At 38.7% G+C, this 22,975-nt stretch overlaps 2 protein-coding genes across 3 annotated transcripts; both read right to left on the reverse strand.

Moving 5' to 3' along the window:
* Nucleotides 1–86: 86 nt before the first annotated feature.
* Nucleotides 87–21,540, reverse strand: LOC144657968 (uncharacterized). Its single transcript, XM_078518299.1, has 12 exons — nt 21,460–21,540; nt 19,095–19,224; nt 18,375–18,624; nt 16,062–17,949; nt 15,985–15,991; nt 8,870–8,971; nt 8,398–8,638; nt 4,185–6,742; nt 3,474–3,614; nt 2,913–3,046; nt 2,136–2,298; nt 87–1,249 (listed from the first exon to the last, which is right to left on the reverse strand). Exons 2-12 carry the CDS (start codon nt 19,180–19,182, stop codon nt 1,131–1,133), a joined length of 5,691 nt encoding a protein of 1,896 aa, XP_078374425.1. The 5' UTR covers nt 19,183–19,224; nt 21,460–21,540; the 3' UTR covers nt 87–1,130.
* On the reverse strand, nt 11,672–15,955 carry LOC144658361 (G-protein coupled receptor Mth2-like). 2 transcript variants are annotated; one of them, XM_078518787.1, is made up of 4 exons: nt 15,483–15,955; nt 14,641–14,774; nt 14,015–14,177; nt 11,672–12,644 (listed from the first exon to the last, which is right to left on the reverse strand). In XM_078518787.1, the coding sequence occupies exons 1-4, from the start codon at nt 15,487–15,489 to the stop codon at nt 12,526–12,528; spliced, it is 423 nt and encodes a 140-aa protein (XP_078374913.1). In that variant the 5' UTR covers nt 15,490–15,955; the 3' UTR covers nt 11,672–12,525. The 2 variants fall into 2 exon arrangements, with proteins under 2 accessions (XP_078374913.1, XP_078374912.1); XM_078518786.1 differs by having other exon boundaries at nt 15,487–15,953.
* Nucleotides 21,541–22,975: the final 1,435 nt, after the last annotated feature.

Raw genomic sequence — 22,975 nt, forward strand, 5'->3', positions numbered from 1 at the left:
GAGACACAAACACTACGTAGACGAAGTAATCTCAAATAACGCCAAAATGTGTATTAAAGTAATATTTCGAAGTCGTGAAAGGACGTGGTTTTCAGAACATTTCGTTGCTTTTACTTGCTCCCTGTAATATATCGATATCTTCAGGAAACCCTAACACCGTGGCACTTCTACCGGTGGGCGCAAGCCAGGGTATATTGGAGTTATTTTGATAAAGAAGTACATGATATAAAAGGCCACAAACGAACTGACAGCCTTGCTTTATACAGTTGAACTCAAGACCGCGATCAGTGTTGGCTTATATGAGAATGCGGAATGCCCTTCAAACCAAAAACCTTGTTGGAAAAAATACTCGTCAGGTAGGAAGTTTCTTTAAACACATCAACTTAAGAAATCTGATCGATAAGATGATGCATAAAACTTTGCACTCAAATAATTTTGATTTTATTGTCAATCTCACGGGAGACTTTGAAATGTGAGATTTTTTTCCGCCACGGTGAATGTTTGGCCCTCAATTCTGCCACAAGCCACCAAAAATATTTCCAGTAGCCTAGAGTATTTATTATAGTCCATTGAAATACTTGGTTTCCTTTTACAGCAAGAAGCCCGGAAGTATGGCCACTTTTATTTGTTTCACATTCTTTCATCTAGGTTTATTCCAATCAGAATTAGAAGTCAGCTGGAAGCAGTCACGAACGAACGTAAATTATTTTTAAGTGATCACGCTTTCGGGCTCATTCCTGTAACTCGTGTGAGCCTTTCTTAAGATCTGGTCAAACGATAACGCAAGTGGACGCAAATAGTCGCAAGTTCAACTTGCGCACAGCCTTGCGTTGGGTGGCCAAACGGACACGCAAGTTTAGTTGCAAAACATGCAAGTTTGCAAAAAGTCACTTTAAAATGCTACTAGGTGCAATTCCGTATTTAAAGTAAACTGTAAAAAAATGTGTTGACTTGCGATGGGTGGCCAAACGGTGGAAAATTGCGTTGCCATTTGTCCAGGGCTTTAGACTGTGAAGAACTTTTTTTGGCCATTTTCTATACATAATATCAGTTAGAGAATTAAAGCTCAGTATCTATATTTTTGTTATCTGGTAGAAATTTTAGCATAGGAAAAACACGAGTGGTATATTTTACAACTTTGTTTCCAAGGTGTTGTTACTGTGACCTCCCTCGATATGTTTCTTTCTTGGACCTCTCAGCAAAGCTACAGTTCGCTTCTTTGCAATAAATGTCAGGCAAATGAAAAATCCTGCGAAAAAGAAAATATACGTTGGTTACACTACTTTGGCTTTTTTTATTGGTCATCTAAACAAACTAAGGCTATGGGAAAAGATTTGAGAACATCATTTTCAATTTTGCTCCTATTTATTTGAACGCTGTGAAGCGTTTTCAAAACCAATTTATCCACTAAATTGTGCCCTCTTCCCAATAGCTCAATTTCGATATATTAAAATTCAGCCTAAAACAATAGACCTCAGGACGAGGCTCCGGGGACCAAACTATAGAGTTTGTGGGGTTTATTCCCCGGAGCCTCGTAGTGATGTCTATTGTTTTAGGCTGAATTTTAAAATATCGAAATTGGGCTATTTCTCATGTTCATGCAGAGTTAAAATGATAATTACATTTTTACTTGAGACCTGGCTAATTTATAGTTGTAATTTAACCAAGTAAAGTAGCTGGAAAGGGGGAAGTGGGAGATGGTGGGGGTGATAGGGATGACGGTGGGGGCTTCCCTTCTGCCACGGAACAGTCGACTAATGACAAAGATGGGTGATATGTCGACCTCGGAAGCTCTTACTAGAGAATTATAATTAAGCGCCGAAATAGGAATTAGGAATGCACATATATATTTATTTCTTACCTCACAAAATTCACTATGATTTCAGTTTTGAACATTGGGCGCAGAACGATGCGATTCTTCGACATTGACTAACGGAATGAAGTGGATCGGGACTTGCTAAAAGGTTTCTAGCATATAACTCATATAAAAAAAAACTGTCATTTCCTCTTACGATTGTCGCCAAAGGGCCGCGAAAAGACTCTAAAAATGTGATTTTGTTACTTTTCCAAGTACTTTGCCTTTTCTGACCCCCGACTCTCGACGACAGAGGACTCGTTCATATATGTAGTCTTACCTTGTAAGCTGTTAACGACAACAAAGAGATATGCCGTTGCATCTGTTTTAACGATGGAACTAAGAAATCCAAACACCCAAGTAAGACCAAGCACGCATGTCAGCTTGATGTACAGGAGAGCGAGGCTTGATTGATTCCCCTGGTCTGTCAGCTTGTTAGTGACCTGTCATAATAAAATACCCCTTTAGTGTTCAATAGTGCAGCGATTTGCTTTATCAGAGCAAGTGAAACCGTTACAAGCTTTGAAACTTAAAAGCATTTAAGCAAAAGTACCCAAGATTGCTTTATCGCCAATTTTTGCTTGTTTCACTTTGCTTTTGCTCCATAAATTGGATTTCACCGGAAAAAAGCACAATTTGAAGGGAATTGTCCTTTCAATTAATCAGCAAATTTGCCAAAGATACGACACTTTGCACGAATCAGAGGAATCCTTTATTAAAATTTACTGAAATTTTAGATGTAACTTGAATCATTTCTGGTAAAATCTGGAAAAAGACAGATTCTTTATTTCGGTTCCTTCAAGAAGAGATTGCCCTATTCTGGATAGGGTGACTACATGAGAACCAAACAAGGTTTTTGCGTTAGATATTGGGTTTTATGTCTGTGTTATTGTTAGTGAAAATTGTAACCGCAGTAGAAGGCAAAAATTGCATGCTAAAAAGCGGCAATAACTGTTGCTTTGAAGGTGACGCCAAGCGATTTCCACATTTAGTGCTTTTACAGACAATGTGTAATGAGTACGTCCTTACATCGTAGCTTGTTACAAAAAAGCCTTACCTTGCGCACTTTGTAGATGGAAATGACTGTCCATGTCAGAGCTATGAAATTAAACAGGATAACCAGTGCAACAGGGACACCAACAACAGCTAACAAGGCGGTACCGTTTTTAATCCAACAGAACCCACCTCGGCCTGAGGGAAAAAATATTGATTTTTATTTGTTTTCTTTACTGGATTCTATTTGCATGTCTTTAGCTGAATCGCAATTACTTGATATCAAAATGCATTAAATAAGAGGTACTAGGTTAGCAAAATAAAGCACAAGAAAACTAATAAGAAATTTAGTTGTTTACGTTGAAAAACGAATCGTTTCAAGTCATTACAGTACTTTGTAGTTCATTGCTTTTATTTAATCCAGTTTGCATTTAAGCTAAGCTAAGCAATGTCTGTCCACAACCCATTTTTTTTAAATTATTTTCGAGTATGTGCTAACATTTGAAAGGAATTGACCTCCGGATAAACTTGTTTACCCGATGAAGCCATCATGGGCAGATGTAACCAGTGTGTAACCCATTCAATGAACTCCATGTGTAGTGAAGCATTACTTAACCTCGCTTACCGTAGCCAAGTGCAACAGTATCAGTGTAATCCAACGTAAAACACGTCAGAACAGCAATTGCTGGTAAACCCCAGGCGCATGCACAGTATTTATAGAGAGTCTTTCTGCGATTCCGAGTTTGTTGTTGTGAGCGTACATCATCTGAAATCGTACCAAGACACGTTAGCTTTTCTTCTTAGATTAAGATCGAGAAAACGTTTGATAATCAGATATAAGTTGTATATTGATAGAAAAAACCATGTAAGAAGCCTAAACCCGTAACCTTATTCTGGTCACCATCTAGCGTTGTAGATTCATATGAAAATAAATTAACCTTAATGTTTGAATAAGTCCTAACGACAATCTCAAACTAGTATTTTTAGAATTATGTGTACAATCTGACTTTGTTGATGTTTGCAAATTAGCTTGAAAACCTTAATCGAGACATTAAGCTATTAAGAGGTGTATCATAAAAAAAAAAACGAAACGCAATCAGTAGAAGAGAAGTGAAGCATCATTCTAACGCAAACGTCAGCTTGTTATTGATTTCATTGTCTTTGCCTGTAAATAATAAATAAATCAATCGAAAAAAAAGAAGACCAAAACACCATAAGGTAAAAAAACCCAAAACGAAACAAAAGAAACGACGAGCGGCAGATTTATTTTATCGTTTTGGGGAATCGTTGTGCTTGATGATGCTTCATCTTTCTAATGGCAACGTTTTATACGTACCGTTAAATACAAATGTTTTTGCCACATCAAACGCCATGATGCTCATCCATGCAAATGAACAAAGCAAAAAGTAATGAAGAAAAATAGCGATTACTGTGCATAGGGCCTGGATGTTTCTGAATCCTGCCACGAAAAGGAATACGTGATAAAAGATCATAGCAAACGACAAATTTATGAGGTTTTTGCCCGGCAGAGTTCTCAACTCTTGGAAGATGCAATAAATAACAAGTAAAATAAGCAGCGACAAAACTGAAACGGAACAACCGGCGTACGTAAGAATCTGTAATGGAGAAACCTCATAGGACCACTTTGTAATTGTTTCCCTCTTCGAGTAGTTACCTGCAAAGTTTGTGCATAAAAAGACGTAGGAACCATTCATGAAGAAATCGGTGCGGTTGTATTGTGATGCGTATAAAGGCACCCATAAAGTCCCATTTGGATACAAAACAACGTCTGAGACATTTAGCCGTATGCTAGAGCAATTCAGCATTGTTACGACATCATTGGTTGAATTGGTTGAATGAATTGTGCTGTTAGTAGTCACAATCACTTTACGAAATGCTTCTCTGCACGTTTTAACGAAAGGATCGTAGACAAAACCGTCCTGACATGTCTTCTGTTCCACAACTTTTGTTTCTGTTGTTTTGCCCTGGATGCTTATTTCATTGGAGGAAAAATCAAACAAGATGCTAAGTGGTGGTGGTGGAGGTTGCTCGGAGTGAGGTGGCCACCTGGTTGTACTCTTTATTGTTGTTAGCCCGAACCCTGGCGTCTTTGGTCCAGGTCTGGTGGTGTAATACGCCGGAGGTGTTGTCCAAAATTGCGTTAGATGTGTGGTACCCGGCGTTGTGGGAGGATGATAATGTGGTGTCCCTGGTGCCGCCGTATGCGGTGGATGCGTTGAACCATGGTTCGTGGTATGTGGCGGATGTGTTGTCGCAGTAATGGTGGTGAGCGGTGGCTGTGTTGTCCCAGGGTTGGTGGTATGCAGTTGATGTGTTGTCCCAGGGTTGGTGGTATGCAGTGGATGTTTTGTTCCAGGGTTGGTGGTATGCGGTAGATGTGTTGTTCCAGGGTTGGTGGTATGCGGTGGTTGTGTTGTTCCAGGGTTGGTGGTATGCGGTGGATGTGTTGTTCCAGGGTTGGTGGTATGCAGTTGATGTGTTGTTCCAGGGTTTGTGGTATGCAGTTGATGTGTTGTTCCAGGGTTGGTGGTATGCAGTGGATGTGTTGTTCCAGGGTTGGTGGTATGCGGTGGTTGTGTTGTTCCAGGGTTGGTGGTATGCGGTGGTTGTGTTGTTCCAGGGTTGGTGGTATGCGGTGGATGTGTTGTTCCAGGGTTGGTGGTATGCGGCGGATTTGTTGTTCCAGGGTTGGTGGTATGCGGTGGATGTGTTGTCCCAGGGTTGGTGGTATGCAGTGTATGTGTTGTTCCAGGGTTGGTGGTATGCGGTGGATGTGTTGACCCAGGGTTGGTGGTATGCAGTGTATGTGTTGTTCCAGGGTTGGTGGTATGCAGTTGATGTGTTGTTCCAGGGTCGGTAGTATGCGGTGGATGTGTTGACCCAGGGTTGGTGGTATGCAGTTGATGTGTTGTCCCAGGGTTGGTGGTATGCAGCTGATGTGTTGTCCCAGGGTTGGTGGTATGCAGTGGATGTGTTGTCACAGGGTTGGTGGTATGCGGTGGATGTGTTGTCCCAGAGTTGGTGGTATGCAGTGGATATGTTGTCCCAGGTTTGGGGGGATGTGGTGGATGCGTTGTCCCAGAGTTAGTGGTATGTAGTGGATGTGTCGTTCCAGGATTGGTAGTATGTAGTGGATGTGTCGTTCCAGGACTGGTGGTATGTGGAGGATGTGTTGTTTTAGGGTTGGTGGTATGCGGTGGATGTGTTGTCACAGGGTTGGTTGTATGCGGTGGATACTTTGTGCCAGGATTCGTGGTATGTGGTGGAGTTGGCGAACCAGTATTCGTGACCTGAGTAGAAGGTAGACATCCACAATTTAATTGAGTTATGTCATTTCCATTGCATAAGGCACAGTGAGGATTTTTGGGGGTTTTAGCTCCACAAATAGGAAATGCGTAATAAGAACAAAGCTCTTGTAAAACTGGTTCTTTGTCAACGATTTGTTTCGAGGAGCAACTGTTTTCTACTGCAAGGCATTTTTTGAGATACTTTTGCTGTGCATCCGTAGGCTTGTAATTCACCGTGCAGTTCTCTCTGATGAAAGCCAACAGTAACGCGTTGTCTTGAGGGAGAGCTGATGCTGGAATGCGTCCACAGTCTGCAGTCATTCGCCAGTAAGATACACTTTGTACTGAATTGCACCTGGCACAAAACACGTTCCTGTACACCACGCCTGCCTGTTCATCTACGACAGGCATTCCCCTCAGAAAGTCCGAGTTATCTACAGTCTCGCATAAGGTCTGAATTTCCGGTTCGACAGTGCCTTGTGGACATTTTGTTTTCATTACGTATCCATGGCTACCTGAGCTGGTCATATTTATACATTTCCATTGCGTATGCTGACTGTGATGGCTCTTTTGCACTTGACTGCAGCTAGTGTATGAAAATCAAAAGAAAACATTACAAAGTCATAAATATGTTTAACAAAAATATGCTTAGGTGCATTAACTGTCCACAGCCTCTGTATTTTTCAAAGCAAAAAAGCGAGAGACTCGGCCTCTCGTTTTGTGCTTCCGTCCAGTTCTTTCGCCGTTCTTTCTCTGCGCTCATCGATCAAAAAAATACGGTCTATTGCTTTTACTGATTACGACGAGCTCGAACAAACCGACACTTCCATTCGCGTGCCGAGTCCTTCCGTTACAGAGACGGCTAAAAGTCGATCAACATAGAAATTCTATTCTTCGATTTGTTTTTCACTCATGCATGAAATGAAAACCGAGCACAGCACTTTTTATTCCTTACATGAATGGAAACAAATATGATTAAATCGATCTGAAATCGTATGTTGGCATGCAATTGCGTCATGCCAAATGCACCTTTATGATGCATGTAATAGCCCTCGTGTATGTTTACGTCAGACAAGCTTGTGTCACCATCAAAATTGCAAGCCTCGCTTTGGCAGTGCATTTTTCTAAATTTTGTCATGAACAAGTTCCTAAAGCAGCGTGAAAACCGCATGAAAGTGATAGAGATTGGAGAATAAACAAATAAACGCCTAAACGAGGCTTGGTGGTAAATTTTGAGCATATGACGCTATCATATTGCATAAGGCCTATTCTGGACACTGAGCTCGCTCGAGCGCCGTATCTTACGTAATCGTTCCTGAATTTCTCCTGTCTGCATATACATGTAATTTATTTTCTATTGACGTTTCGTTATCGTCGTCGTCATCGTCTTTTTTGCCGCGTGTTTTGTTTGTTGTTGTTGAGCCGTTCTATTTTTTATTAAGCTATTTTCTCAGCCTTTTGAAAATTAACCCAAGGTAAAGCTGGTTAGTGCGTGTTTCATTTCTCCGTTGTCTCAATTTCTTTTAACTAGTAAGAGTTCTCACTAGTAAGGTGCCCTCGCCTTTTTATAAATTGTTTTACAGCAATAATCTAAGATTAGTGGAGTCTTTTTCCGCCTCTAGTTATCGATGTCGATGGACCACAAAATTAAGCTTCTGTTTTTATTGTGCCTTTTACGTCACAACATTGTTTGCTGCGGAACTTCTTGTTGTGCGACACCGTTGCGTCCTAAAACAATTCACAAGTTACTGTCGAATATATTACCCAGCAGAAATAACACAAAACACACTGTTCGTAGTGACAACACCCAAGATTATTCCCTGGCTTATAATAGTTTCTGACAATCCCGATCCACGAGTAACAAAATATGGCAAATTCAAAGATTCGAGTAAACAATTTTTGATCCTTATTCAACCATTCTTTGATCAAATAAACTGACATGCTTCTTGTGATCACAGTGAGACGGCTATTTGTTATCTTTTGCGGCACTGACTTCCGTTGCTCCTTTACGAGCGTGCCGGAAATCATTTGCGACCATTAGGGCGATCCTTTGCGAGCATTTGGGCAATCCTTTGCAAGCCGCTTTGGCCAAAATCGATATTTTTTCCGGTACCGTTCACTGAATGCACACATTATTTTTCCTACCTACACGGGGACTTCTAAGGTGCCTCTTCCGGTTCCGGCCCAGAGGCCGAAACCCTGCGAGGCCAAAAACTGACTGGGTTCATTATATGTACGTACCTGGAGAAGAAATCGTAACAACAATCTCCCATGTCTAGGCAAAGACTGTCACAATAACATGGTAAATTCTTTTGGCGCTCTGATGGATTGCTTACTGCACTATCTAGACACCTCTTCTTGCATGAGTGTTCATCTCGTGGACAAAATGAACCAAACCGAAAGTTACCCGTGATGCTTAATCGCTGTAGAATCGCAACAGTGCTCACGTTGTTCCCATTATATGCGATTATGAGATCATCACCTGCATAACATGAAAATTCAGAGTACGATTAATAAAGTTCACTTCTTGCTTTAAACAAAATTCTAAAGAACGCATATGTTAATGGCTTCAGTCTCAATGAAGGCTAGTGGCCAAACTCTTTTTTGTGACAAAAAGGTAAACAAACAAACAAACAAACAAAGTAACAAGCAAAAATAAATACAAAAAGAAGTAAGAAGTAAAATTATAGAAAAAAAATCACGTTTTACTTACCAATAGCAGCTGCTGATGATCTAACAACCGTGAAGACGTAAACAGCCAAAAAGGTAATGACAATTGCTTGCGAGGCGTGTCTGAGCATTACCGGTTGTATTCCTCAAGCATACTAAGGAAAAATACGGATACCGCTTTATTACAGAAAAATAACGTCACATGAAGTCAATCAATACACCACCTTTGATCACAGTAATTTCTCATGACGTCTGTACCTTTGAAAGTCGAAATTAGTCTAACAACTCTAAGACATGTGAAAATGGACTAATACTCGAAAATGACTAACCAAAACGTAACAAAAATATCATTGAAGGATCGATTTATTGGGAAATTCGAAATTTGGAAAAGTCTGCGTGAAATTCGCTGCTATCAGTTGTCGTATCGAAATGTTGCAGGAAGTTTTTTCGTCCGAGGAGCGTTATCAGGCAAGGTAATTCAACTTGTTAGTCGAGTTTTGGATCATTTTTAAAACGGATAAAATCGATAGGTATAATAAAACACAGCTGAACCATTTTAAAACAAAACGTATTATGCACGTTTTATGTTAAAAATAATCAAACTTTGAAAATCTTTGACCTTTTCCATCAGGCGCGTAGGAGGGGGGTTCGAGGGGTTCGAACGAACCCCCTTTGGAGGTCAATAATGGAGGACTGAAAACACAAATTCTTGATTTTCTGCTTTTAGCAAATAGTGGGGGAATGGAAAACAAACTTTGAGTGTTGCAGCTTTTAAATTACCCGCGGCAAGGAAACGGAGAATGGATACAAGTGATCCCATCGTTGAAAAATATTTCCTTAACAGGAGTTCGGGATTTGATAAATGGAGTCTCAATAGACGAAAGGCGGGGAATACAATTTCGGGGGACCCAGGTGATACGTGTATTTAGCGCATATTAACGCTTTGACGCTGCTTTTAGTACATTGACGGTGGAGCCGGGGGATAAGGGGCTTAAGCTTTTACCCTGAGACGCCTTTGCAGCACGCGTCAAGCTTTCGTAAAACGTTTAATGTACTAAGCCGGTATGTATGTGTGAATGTATCAAGTTAACAAAACGCCGGAAATATTGTTGTTACGTGTATGACTAAAAATACCTGTTATTTTACACTCCATCAAGTTTGAAATATTGACGTGCACAATGCTGAAAATAGCATTTCCGGGCCTCTAGATTTCAAAATATTCTGGGGGGACATGTCCGCAGACCCCCCTAGAGGCTCGCGCCTTCGGCGCTCGTATTTAATTCCCCCCCCCCCCACTTAATAAATATTCCTGTCAATACGAACACCCTTCCAAAAACCTTAGCTACGCGCCTGTCCATGGATGTTTGAAGTACTTATTACACAGCACAAATGTTGACAAAAGATGTTTAAAGTAATAATAGAAAGGCCACGAAGACAAAATAACATTAGACTCAGGTTGTCAACTGCAAAGAAAGCAAGTCCGGTTCCGAAAGGAAACCAGAAATGTCAAATGGAATGGTTGAAAAACTAACATTGTAACAGCAAGCATAGTGAATACTGAAGTCGATCTACACTGAATGAAACTTAATTAACAAAAAAATGAAACAGTTTTTGTCTGTTTAACGAGGCGCTGCATAATGCTACTCGAAATATAGCTTTATAAAAGAAACTCGGTTCCACCACTCTCGTTGAAGAATATTAAATTTTCATTTTCAAAACAAACCGCAAATAATAGATATGTCAAAATTAGTGAGTGTGCCCTGTCAGTGAGTTTAAAAGTAGTCTACTTACTTGAATGTCTAGCTCATGATGGCAAAATTATCAATGGAAATTATCCCAAATACTGACATTAGAAAGCCTTTTTTGACACCTTGAAAAACTCTGGCAATGTTCGAGTGTATAAAAAGAAAATTGCAATGTCTAAGAGGCCATATCTTTGTGTGTATGTCATCACCTTGTGTCGAGAACATTCTTGACAGAAAGAACGGAAATCAATTAAAATATCCAAGTACACAAAAGTAAAATGCAATATTATTTTTGAAATTTAATTTAGTTACTTTTTTGTCTAAATGACAACCACAGAACTAAGAAAGCGCTTTAAAGAGCTTAAGGGTTTTGTCCCCCCACTTTTTTTTGGCAAAGAGCACCGACTATATCACAGAGTTAATCGACAAAAAGGGATAAAGGGGGTATCATTTTACAAAGAAAAAAAAAACACCTGACAATAAAATTAGGCCGCCAAAAAAAACACACGTTCGGCTAAGATTGAGAAATAAACGTTTCCTATTTTAACTTATTATCTAAATATATGGTGCTGGAGATACATATCTCGGATCTATGCTAAAGATGGCCAAAGTAGAATACTGTAATTTACAGATACATTCTGAATGCTATCAATTTGAGCTAGACCAACGAATTTTAAGGAAAGAGCATAAATTAAAACTTGAATCATATTCGCGAACACTCGATGTAAATAAGAATGTTCAGTGGCTATTTGGAAAAACTATGAATGCAGTAGTTTAAATTATAACAAAATGCACCGCTTATATATAAGTGTAACTGACCTCATTGAAGCGAAGATATTTTGAGATTTAAAGACTTGAAATGTCTACTTGAAGAACACCAACAAGCTTAATGTAGTACGCCCAAAGGCTGCTGTAATTACAACTGTCGACCTGCGCGGATCTTATTTAATTTAAAACCCGCTTGTTATTTACGGAACTGCAAAAATCCATTACGCAAAGTTAAACATTCGATTTGGAAATCAGAGTGCATAGATACGATTACATCAAACTAAAAAATTGACAAAGCAAACTATCCAATTAGGATGAAAGATTTATTATTGACGCAACTCCTTTCAGAAAACTACAAAATATTATTTGTCGAATGCTATCTGTGCTAAGCTAATCAGTCATCTCTAGCAATCTAGACGGCTTGTTATTGAAAACTATTTGAAGAGGAAATTAATAAAATTAGGCAAACCAGCGTAAAGACCAATGATGATCAAGGACTTCGTAAACATCATTTTACAGTGCTCATTTCAACCTTAGAAACATCAAGCTTTCCGCAGAGTATTAATTTCACGAGATAATTGCTCTTCTTTTCATCAGATTGATTCTAGGAGAGTATAAAATATGATTATATTGTATTACGGCAATATGACAAATTGGGAAGAAAAACATACCAGATTATCACAGAAATCCTATCAAGAGAAAAAAATATTTCTTAAGAGATTGAATTGATTTTCCATGAAAAGGAACCTCGCTATAACGTTTTTTTTTTTTTTTACTTTTTATGGAGCAAAAATTTGATTATATTGCTTTTTATTTCATAACAGGTTTTATTTTAACTTACTTCTCCTCTACACTTGTAATTTATTATTATATATATATATTTTTAATACAGTGAATATATTTGACAGAACTGGAGCTAAAATGGTATACCAACGATCAGAATTATATGTTTAGTTAGATGACAGTATCTATATCTTCTTTGGTGTTATAGTTTTCTTGTTTTTTTTTTTTTAAATACAGCTGCTAAATAGATGCTGTACAAAAAAACTGCGCCTTCTGCAGTCTGCGAGGCAGATTGTCAGGGCAATTTTTGTCAGTCAACAATCTGGCCAATTATCAGTGTCTCTAGTGCCAGGCTGGTGGCCATAGTGCCAAAATGTCGCAGGGAGAACTGGAGCCGCATATTTTACAACTTTGTGTCTAAAGTGTTGTTGCTATGACCACTCTCATGATGTTTCTTTCTTGGTCCCCTCAACAAGGCCACTGTTCTCTTTTTTGCAACAAACGTCAGACAAATGAAAAATCCTGTGGAAATAATTTTTAAATTTTTATACTGTCACACCCAAATTACTGTTTGAATTTTTATCTAGTTTTTATCTATCTTATCTGTTTTCATTTTTTATTGATAATATATTTGTAGTAGTATTAACTTTTATTCTAGGGGAGGGCCACAGGTTTTTCAGTTTTTAACTGTAATGTGTAACCCTCATTAAATAAAGTTGTTATTATTATTATTATTATTATTAAAGGTCATGTTAGAGACACTACCTGACTTGCTTACGGGTAATATAAACAACCCTTACCGTGAAAAATAAAATCATCATGAGATTTGTGGATGGACAGCCTGTTAGTTCCTTGTAATGATAAATTGGAACTTGAGGAGGACTCTTTTTTGGGGCTTACCTTCTTTTTGTGAGGCCCGGGTTCGAAGCCTGGCTGGGGCGCCGCGTTGTGTTATTGGGCAAGACACGTTACTCTCACAGTGCTTCTCTCCACCCAGGTGTATAAATGGGTACCGGCGAATATACTGCTGGGGGGGACCCTGCGATGGACTAGCATCCCATTCAGGGGGTAGTAGCAATACTCCTAGTCGCTTAATGCTACGGAAACCGAGATATGCTCCGGCTGTATGGACCACTTGGCTCGGACATAGACTTTACCTTTACCTTACCTTCTTTAAAAAAAGTTTGCAGCCATTTTCCTTTAGGTAATCGAAATTATAGAGTACGCATTTTTTAGTCTCTTCATTATTTTTGTTGTTTTCTGCTATGAAGTAAGCCATTTATTTGAATTACTTAGATCGTGATTTAGATTAGACTGTATAGAGCTCAGATCAGCTCCCGCATATGTGATGTGGGTGTCATCAGCATACATCCTAGGCTGACATGATGATAAGCAGTTGGGCAAGTCGTTAATGTAAATAAGAAACAATAAGAGACCTAGGATTGTTCCTTGAGGTACCCCACATTTTAGAGAACAGGTTTGAGAAAGAGAACCATTAACAAGACATCGTTGTGGACGGCTAGTTAAATATGAGTTGAACCAGTCAAGAGCTACTCCGTGAACTCCGTAAATGTTCATTTTAGTTAAAAAAAAGTTTCATGATCAACAGTGTCGAACGCTTTTTTTTAATCTAGAAAAACTACAGCATTAACATTTCCGCGATCGATACTAAAATCCCAACTATCGGTAGCTTCTAATAGAGCAGTAACAGTTGAATGCAATGAACGAAAGCCCGACTGTTGTTTAATTATTAAATTAATTAAATTATATCGACAGGTGAAACGAGAGGACAGTGACCTACTAACAACGTTTATACCTCAATAGACATCAATATTTGCAAGTGCTTTCCCAACTCTTTACTGTGGATAGCTCGTTCATACACGGCATCTTACCTTGTAAGCTGTTAATGGCAACAAATAGGTATGCAGTGGCATCTGTTTTAACGATGGAACTAAGAAATCCAAACACCCAAGTAAGACCAAGCACGCATGTCAGCTTGATATACAAGAGAGCGAGGCTTGATTGATTTCCCTGATCTGTCAGCTTGTTTGTGACCTGTCATAACAAAATACCCCTTAAGTGTTTAGCAGTGCAGCGATCTGCTTTAAAGGATCAAGTGAAAGAGAAACAGGCTTTGTCAGCTTTTTTGTGACCTGCCGTAATCACTGACTGAATAACAAGAAGGCCTGTTCAGTGATTTGATAGATTAAAAAAATGGTGTAGTAACCTAAACATCATAAAAGTCATGTCTAAGAACTCAGCTCGCATTGACAATACGCCATGTTCAAGTAAAACTTCAACTAAAAAACATTTCACCAGCCGAAATAGTGCAATATACTAGCTGAACCATTATGTTAGTGTAAGTTGCAGCTGCTTAAAAACTAATCTATGTCGTTGAAAAGGGCATAAGCAAATGTAAGGAAAGCTTTTGTAAAGCGAATTACACGTTCAGTATTTTGCAAACAATGTAAAATGTACACTTCCTTACTAACATTTTTGGTAATAAACATCATCTTACCTTGCGCACTTTGTGGATGGAAATGACTGTCCAAGTCAGAGCTATGAAATTAAACAGGATAACCAGTGCAACAGGGACACCAACAATAGCTAGCAAAGCGGTACCATTTTTGATCCAACAGAATCCACCCAGACCTGCAAAGAAATATATGGTATTTTTTTGGTTCTAATGGTACTATTTCATATCCATTGGCTGACCACCGGTACTCAATTAAGTTAAAATAATTACATAACAAAAGTTAGAGGCGTTAGGTAGACAAGGAAAGGTCATGTGGATTCTAATACAATAATCACTTCTTGCTAATTGTTTTACTTTTTTTAAGACAACCTGATTGAATATCAGGGCCGTAACTAGCAAGAGGCAAGACGAGGCACTTGCCTCGTCTAGATTTTAGCCCAAAATAAAAAACAAAACAAAATATGTTTTGTTGAGAAAATAAACTCCAGTTGAACAAAGATTGTTTTTTCTCAAGAAATACTCCCGAGCAAGATCTTGCCTCGTCTATGGCAAAGGCCTGGTTACGGCCCTGAATATGTTTTTAGGGATTCGCTTGAAGTTCGAATTAATATTTGCGTTTTTTCTTATTGTTGATGCAAGTCCGAGTTGACCTAGCCAAAGCATATATACTACGTATATTATTTTCAGACAGAGGGAAATCACCCACATATAAACTCCTAAGCATGATTGCTTGATGAAGCCATCATATGAATACATGACACCAAGCAGCTATTTCTCGCACATGCAACCTAACATTACTTATCATAAGACTACGAGGACCCCCTTACAGTTCTCATGGGCCCACCTCACTAACACTAGAAAATAAGAGAGTACTTATCACATACTTACCATAACCTATTTTAACAGTATCATTGAGATCCAACGTAACACACATGAGGACGATTATTGCTGGTAAACCCCAGGCACACACACTGTATTTAAGGAGAGTCTTCCTGCGATTCCGAGATTGTTGCGAGCGTGCATTACTGTCTGAAATTACAAACAAACATACCTTATCGACGAGAAGGTTTTAAAACAGTATCAGACAATTATTGGCAAACGTAGCTTTTATTCTACTGTTTTGTATACTATACTCTTAGAGTATTGAGATAAAGCTTGATACTCAATGGTCTGGTTTGGTGTGGTGTGTCGTTCGTGGTGTGTGGTGTGGTGTGGTATGTGGCCTGTAGACTGTGATCTCTAGGGGAGGGGGAGGGGGTCTGGTTTAATTTGGTGTGGTGTGGTGTGTGGTTTGTCGTAAGGTATGGAGTGGCGCGGAGTAATGTGTGGTCTGATTTGTTGTGATGTAGTATGTGACGTGTGCTGTGTGGTGTGATGTGGTGTCACGATCTTTCTTAAAACAAAGAAACAAAAAACGTTAAAATTTCTTACCGTTAAATACAAATGTTTTTACCACATCAAACGCCATGATGCTCATCCATGCAAATGAACATAGCAAAAAGTAATGAAGGAGAATAGCGATTCCCGTGCAGAGCGCTTGGATGTTTCTGAATCCTGCCACGAAAAGGAATATGTGATAAAATATCATAGCAAGCGACAAGTTTATGAGGTTTTTGCCCGGCAGAGTTCGCAACTCCTTGAAGATGCAATAGATGATCAGCAATATGAGCAGGGACAAAATCGAAAGCGAACTTCCGGCGTACGTAAGAATCTGTAATGGAGAAACCACATAGGACCACTTTGCTGTCGTTTCCTTCTTTGAGTAGTTGCCTGAAAAGTTTGTGCATAAAAATACATAGGAACCATTCATGAAGTAATCGGTGCGGTTGTATTCTGTTTCGTATAAAGGCACCCATAATGTCCCATTTGGATAAAACAGTGTCTGAGGAGTTGAGCCGTACGCTAGAGCAGTTCAGCATTATCGCAACATCACGGGTTGAATTGGTTGAATTTATCGAGCTGTTGGTATTTAGAACCACTTTATGGAATGCCTCCCTGCACCTTTTAACAAAAGGATCATAAACAAACCCATCTTGGCAAGTCTTCTTTTCCAAAACTTTCGTTTGTATTGTTTTGCTTTGGATGCTAATTTTATTTGAAGAAAAATCAAACAAGATGTTGAGTGGGGGAGGAGGTGGGGGTTGCTGGGTAACAGGTGTAGTCATCGTGAATGATCCTGTATCTACCGTCGTGGTATCCGGAGTGGTGTCAGGTGTCGTGCTGTACGTTGGAGTTGTCCACTCAGGGGTAGTGGACTGCGGTGGAGATGGCGAGCCTGGTGTCGTGGAAAACGGTGGGTCTGTGTTTCCAGGTGTCGTCTTTTTCGGGGGACTTGTTGTCCCATTTGTCGTGGTGTGTTGTGGAGGTGCAGTTCCAGGTGTAGTGGCACGCGGTGGAGTTGTCGATTTTGGTGTCGTAGTGGGTGGCGGGTTTGTTGAGTAAAGTGTCGTGTTGTCCGGTGGATTTGTCCACCCAGGTGAAGTGGAATGCGGAGGAGGTGATACCCCAGGTGTAGTCTGAAACGGTGGATGAGCTGTTTCAGGCCTTGTGGTATACGTAGGGCTCTTTGTTTTAGGTGCCGTGGTTTGCTGCGGAGGTGCTGTTTTAGGGTTGGTTGTATGTGGTGGAGGTTTCGAGCCAGGGGTAATGGTATACGGTGGAGGTGGCCACTCAGGTGTCGTGGTATCCGGTGGAGTTGTTGATTTGGGTGTAGTGGTAGGCGGTAGAGTGGTTGGCTCAGGAGTCGTGACATGCGTTGGAGGATCACTTGTAGCAACCGCCGAGCATCCACAATTCATTTGAGTTATGTCATCTCCATTACATAATGCACAGTGAAGATTTTTGCGGTTTGCCTTTCCATAAACTGGAAAAGCGTAATTTGAACATAACTCTTGTAAAACTGGTTCCTTGGCAACTATTTGTTTAGAAAGACAACTGTCATCGGCCGCAAGACAATTTTTTATGTATTTTTGCTGTGCATCCGTGGGCTTGTAATTCACTGTGCAGTTCTCTCTAATGAAAGCCAACAGTAACGCGTTGTCTTGAGGAAGAGCTGATGCTGGAATGCGTCCGCAGTCTGCGGTCATTCGCCAGTAAGATACACTTTGTACTGAATTGCACCTGGCACAGAACACGTTCCTGTACACCACACCTTCATGTTCATCTACAACAGGCATATCCCTTAGAAAGTCTGAGTTATCTACAGTCTCACATAAGTTCTGAATTTCAGGTTCGACAGTGCCTTGTGGACATTTTGTTTTCATAACGTATCCATTGCTACCCGAGCTGTTCATATTTACACATTTCCAAAGTCCACGTCGGCTGTCATGGCTCTGTTGCACTTCACCACAGCTGTTGTGTAAAAAAATACAAATAGGTTTAGCCTATAAAACAGCTTAATAAAGCAAAAATAATCACACCCAACTCCATCATTCCTAGCCTAAGAAATCCGTTTTTCCCGCATTCATGTACTTTGTCTTTTCAAGAGGCGCCTGAGTTTCGACCTCTTAATGTTCCTTTTTGTTGTTGTTGTTGTTGTTGTTGTTGTTGTTGTTGTTGTTGTTATCCTTATGGTCATCCTTTTTTAAACTGCTGTTATATGTCGAAGTCACGTCTTCTTTGTTGATGCTATCGGTGTTTTTGCTGAGCTATCATACTTCCCCTTTAGCTATGTACCTTGGACTTCTAATAACTAAGTCATATTATCCCCATTTGCAAATCCTATAAACCGTACGTATATAAGTCTTGGTCACTGGCTATGGATTGCATGTACATACCTGGAGAGAAAATCGTAGCAACAATCTCCTAAGTCTTGGCAAAGACTGTCACAATAACATGGTAAATTCTTTTGGCGCTCTAGATCTGTTAGGTTGCCTACGGCACCCTGAAGACACCTCGTCTTGCACGAGTGTTCATCTCTTGGACAAAAAGCACCGTGAAACCGAAAGATACCAGTGATGTTTAATCGCTGTAGAATCGCTACAGTGCTCACGTTGATCCCGTTATATGCGATTATGAGATCATCTCCTGCATAAGAAGTTTAAGAATTAAGGAAAATATAGTTAACAACGCATGTTTGCTAATAGCTGATAATTATAGTTTGATTTACACTCCGCATGGTCTCGAACCTTAATCTGTTATCTGAAAAATATCACTTAATTTTATATTTGACGTTAGGCCATTGTCAAACGTTGAATTTTAGACGGAATCGAGCACGCCTTATGCAAATAAGTAAAATAATACAAAATGAGGTTCTGCATGAAATGCTGCATCTTAAATGAAAATAATGAAGAATAACAATTTATAGTACACAAAGAGAAGCCGATAAACTCGCCACGTTTTTCTTACAGTGAGGGCAATTGTACGTCTTACATGCACATTTGGTCGCAAAACAAACTAACCAACCGACCAACCAACCAACCAACCAACCAACCAACCAACCAACCAACAGAATAAAATAGAAACTTGCAAGCTGAAAAATTCGATATTTTCCTCACCGAAAGCCTCAGATGTTGTTCCAAACTTGAAGAATGCACAGAACACCAGAAAAGAAAAGGCAGCAACTTGCAACGGGTATTTAAACATCACCACGAGTTGCAATTCTCTTGCTCGGTGAAATTAATACACCTGTTTGAAAAAACAAAACAAAAACACGTCAGCGAAAAGCGCAAATCGATACAAAATAACTCCAAAACAATAACGAGTTGGAGAAATAAGCAAATTTTGTAAGGAAACTAAAGAAAACTTCAAAAAAAACATGAAATAAAATACTAAAAAGAGTTAGTTTTGAAAGACCATATTCGTATTCTCAGCGGGGTGGACTGAAAGTAGCTTGCAGTGGAGTCTTATGCGGATAATCCTTTCAAATGCGAATGACATGAAATCCTTTTTTATGATATTCCCCCCGCATCAACCTCCATTGCAAGCTAGTTCCAGTCCAATACCGAGAATAGGAATATGGCCTATTAGGTAACATTTGGTATAGCCTGCTTGTAGTTTAATGAAAGGTTACCATGGCAGCGACGAGAAACGTGGGCAAGTAAATGTTCTCTGGAAATAAATAAACTACTGATAAACATTTTACCATCCCAGATCTAAATCCCTTTACAAATATACGAACATACCTAACGGTGTACATTTAAAATTGTGACGGACATGTCTGAAAGGATTTTTTTTTTTCGTTAAGCAAAAATACCAGCCTACATAATTTTGGAATCTTCACACATATTGTCAACAACCTTTGTTAATAGAACTACTGGTTAAAGCATTGGTCTTAGATTCATCGTATCCCCATGGCCATAAAAATAATTATTGAGGGCACTAATGCCGACTTAAATACCAAAATCAATAATAAAGGGGAAAAGACAACATAATGGATAGCTTGTCAGATGTACAGAAAAGCATGAAAAGTTTACTGAATTTATACTTAAAGGAAAAGGGAATCGTCATTTCGAAGAGTTGGATTACAAAACTAAAATAAACCTGGTGTTTACAGTGGACGTGCGCAAAATATAAAGCTCATTAAATTGAAACACTTTTATGTATTAGTTTAACCAGCCACAGTATTGCTCGAAAAAAAAGTCTTTTAGAACGCTCCTACTAAAAAGAAAAGCCTTAAATCGATTTTTTTGTAACTTTACCAACGCTTTTTTTAATCACAACAGGGTTCTGTGCTTAATTTGTTTAAAACTTGTCTTCTTCCTGTTTGATTGGTTTGGTACTGACAGAGATGCATCAAATATCATCATGAGCCCTCTGTCTGTTAACTTAAAACTAATCTGTTTTACCCAACATACGACGCTAAATTAAAAAATCGTAATTATTGTAAATGTTTGTATTTGAAGCCTTACTAATCGACATAACAAAAAAATCACTGGCAAGTCATAATTATAAATGTATACGGGACAAATGCAATATCACAAAGGCGATGTCTAGAATATCACGATTTATTAAAAACTAGCAATGGTATATTGCAATTCCTGCGTGTTGATTGGTTAACAGGCAACGCGTCAACGAAAACAGATTGGGAGCTAAAATATTGCAATTCTTTGGGGCGTTTTTTTTTAATAAAACAATTATTCCACTCGCGCTTGTTGGATATGAGATCGTTAAAGCCAACTCGGCGCTACGCGCCGCGTTGACTATCCTCCATCTCATATCCAACGCGCGCTCGTGGAATAAATGTTAAATATGCCATCGCTTCATGTGGGGAAACGAAAATAATTGTTAATTACTGGAGTTGTAATCGATACTATTTTAAGACGAATTCTGGAGAGGAAAGAAATAAAATCAATTAAAATGTCTTAGTATAGAAACAAATGCAATATGCTACACACCTCGACATTCAATTTAGTTTTTTTTTTCTTTTTCACGTTAACGACAACAACCGTTTGAAGAAAACGAGAGGTGATAATTTCTTGATCTCGCACGGTTTCTGAAGTGGTAGCAGTTCTAATAGAATACTGCAGATTGTTTGAATGTATGAGCAGTTGCTAGGGAATATGATTTTGCACATTTCATAAAACAAAAATAAATACACCTGGCAATAAAGTCATGCCGACAAAATTAATTCGCATTCGTAAACGATATAGAAATGTTTCTTATTTTGATAATTGCTTAATAATATACGGTAAAAAGTGATATATTTCTCAAATCTATACTAAAAGGGGTTACAATAAAATGCTGAAAGTTACGGATCGATTTTGAGTGTTATCAGTTTGACATAACAAGCTTTAAAACATCATTAATAAAAAGTTGAATTCGATTCGCGCAAAATAATTTAAAGGTTTAGTAACTGTCAAAAAAAAATATTGCACAAGCTTAAATTGCCAGTTTAAAATGCTGTATAAGTGTATTACTGACCTCAATGAAATCGTGATACTTTAAGATTTGGAGACTTGAAATGTCTTAGTAACTAGAAGGACACCACCAAGGTTATCATAGTGCACACCCAGAGGCTACAGCAATTACAACTGTCGATTTGTGCGCATTTTATTTATTTTATAACCGCCTGTTATTGACCAAACTAGAAATCAATTACATAGAGTTAGCCATTCAATGTTGCTGTCAGGTTGCTGGTGATGTTTACAGTGAAATTGCGCAATGTATAAAGCTAATTAAATTTTGACTAGTTTATGGTTTAGTTTAACCAGTCACAATATTGCTCGAAAACAGAAGTCGTTTATACCGCTCCTGGTTAAAGAAAAAAGCCTGAAATCGGTTTTCTGTGATCGTTTCGCCGCTTTTTGGCTTACCATTGGCAGAGATTTTAAAGTTTTGCCAAAAATGTCCATTAATTTTATTTTTATCGCAACAGGGTTCTTCTATGCTTAATCTTGTTCAAAGCTTGTCTTCTTGCTGTTTGATTGGTTTGGTACTAACAGAGATGCATCAAATATCAACATGAGTCCCTGTCTGTTAACTTAAAACTAATCTGTTTTACCCAACATACGACGCTAAATTAAAAATCGTAATTATCGCAAATGTTGGTATTTGAAGCCTTACTAATCGACGTAATAAAAACTCACTGGCAAATCATAATTACAAATGTATACAAGACAAATGCAATATCACAAAAGCGATGCCTATCACGGTATATGCCATCGCTTTTAGCGGGGAAAACGCGACAAAAATAATTGTTCATTACCGGAGTTGTAATCAATACTATTTTAATACGAACTCTGAAGAGGAAAGAAATAAAATCAATTAAAATATAAAGTATACAAACAACTGCAATATGTTACACACCTCGACATTCAATTTAGTTTCTCCACGTTAACGACAACAACCGTTGGAGGAAAACGAGATGTAATAACTTCTTCATTCTCGCACGGTTTCTGAAGCGGTAGCAGTTCTAATAAAATACTGCAGATTGTTTCAATACATGGGCAGTTGCTAGGGAATACGATTTTTCACATTTTATAAAAAAAATAAATAAATACACCTGGCAATAAAGTCATGCCGACAAATTAAATCGCATTCGTAAACGGTGTAGAAATGTTTCTTATTTTGATAATTGTTAATAATATACGGTATAAAATGATATATTTCTCATATCTATACTAAAAGAGGTAACAACAGAATGCTAAAAGTTACGATTCTATTCGAAATGTTATCAGTTTGACATAGCAAGCTTTAAAAACATCATTAATAAAAAAGTTGAATGAGATTCGCGGGAAATAATTAAAATCGAACATTTTCAATAACTGGCCAAAAAAAATATTGCAGTAGCTTAAATTCCCAGTTTTAAATGCACTGCTAAACTATGCAATGGTTGATTTCCACTGACGCGTATTTTTTTACGTGCGTGAAAAAAGAATAGAGACAATGTATGAACGACTTGCGTACACGTTTACTCAAGTCGTTCATAAATCGTCTC

The sequence above is a fragment of the Oculina patagonica genome, chromosome 6 (assembly GCF_052425735.1).
Source record: "Oculina patagonica isolate OP01 chromosome 6, crgOcupat, whole genome shotgun sequence".
Lineage (NCBI taxonomy): Eukaryota > Metazoa > Cnidaria > Anthozoa > Scleractinia > Oculinidae > Oculina > Oculina patagonica.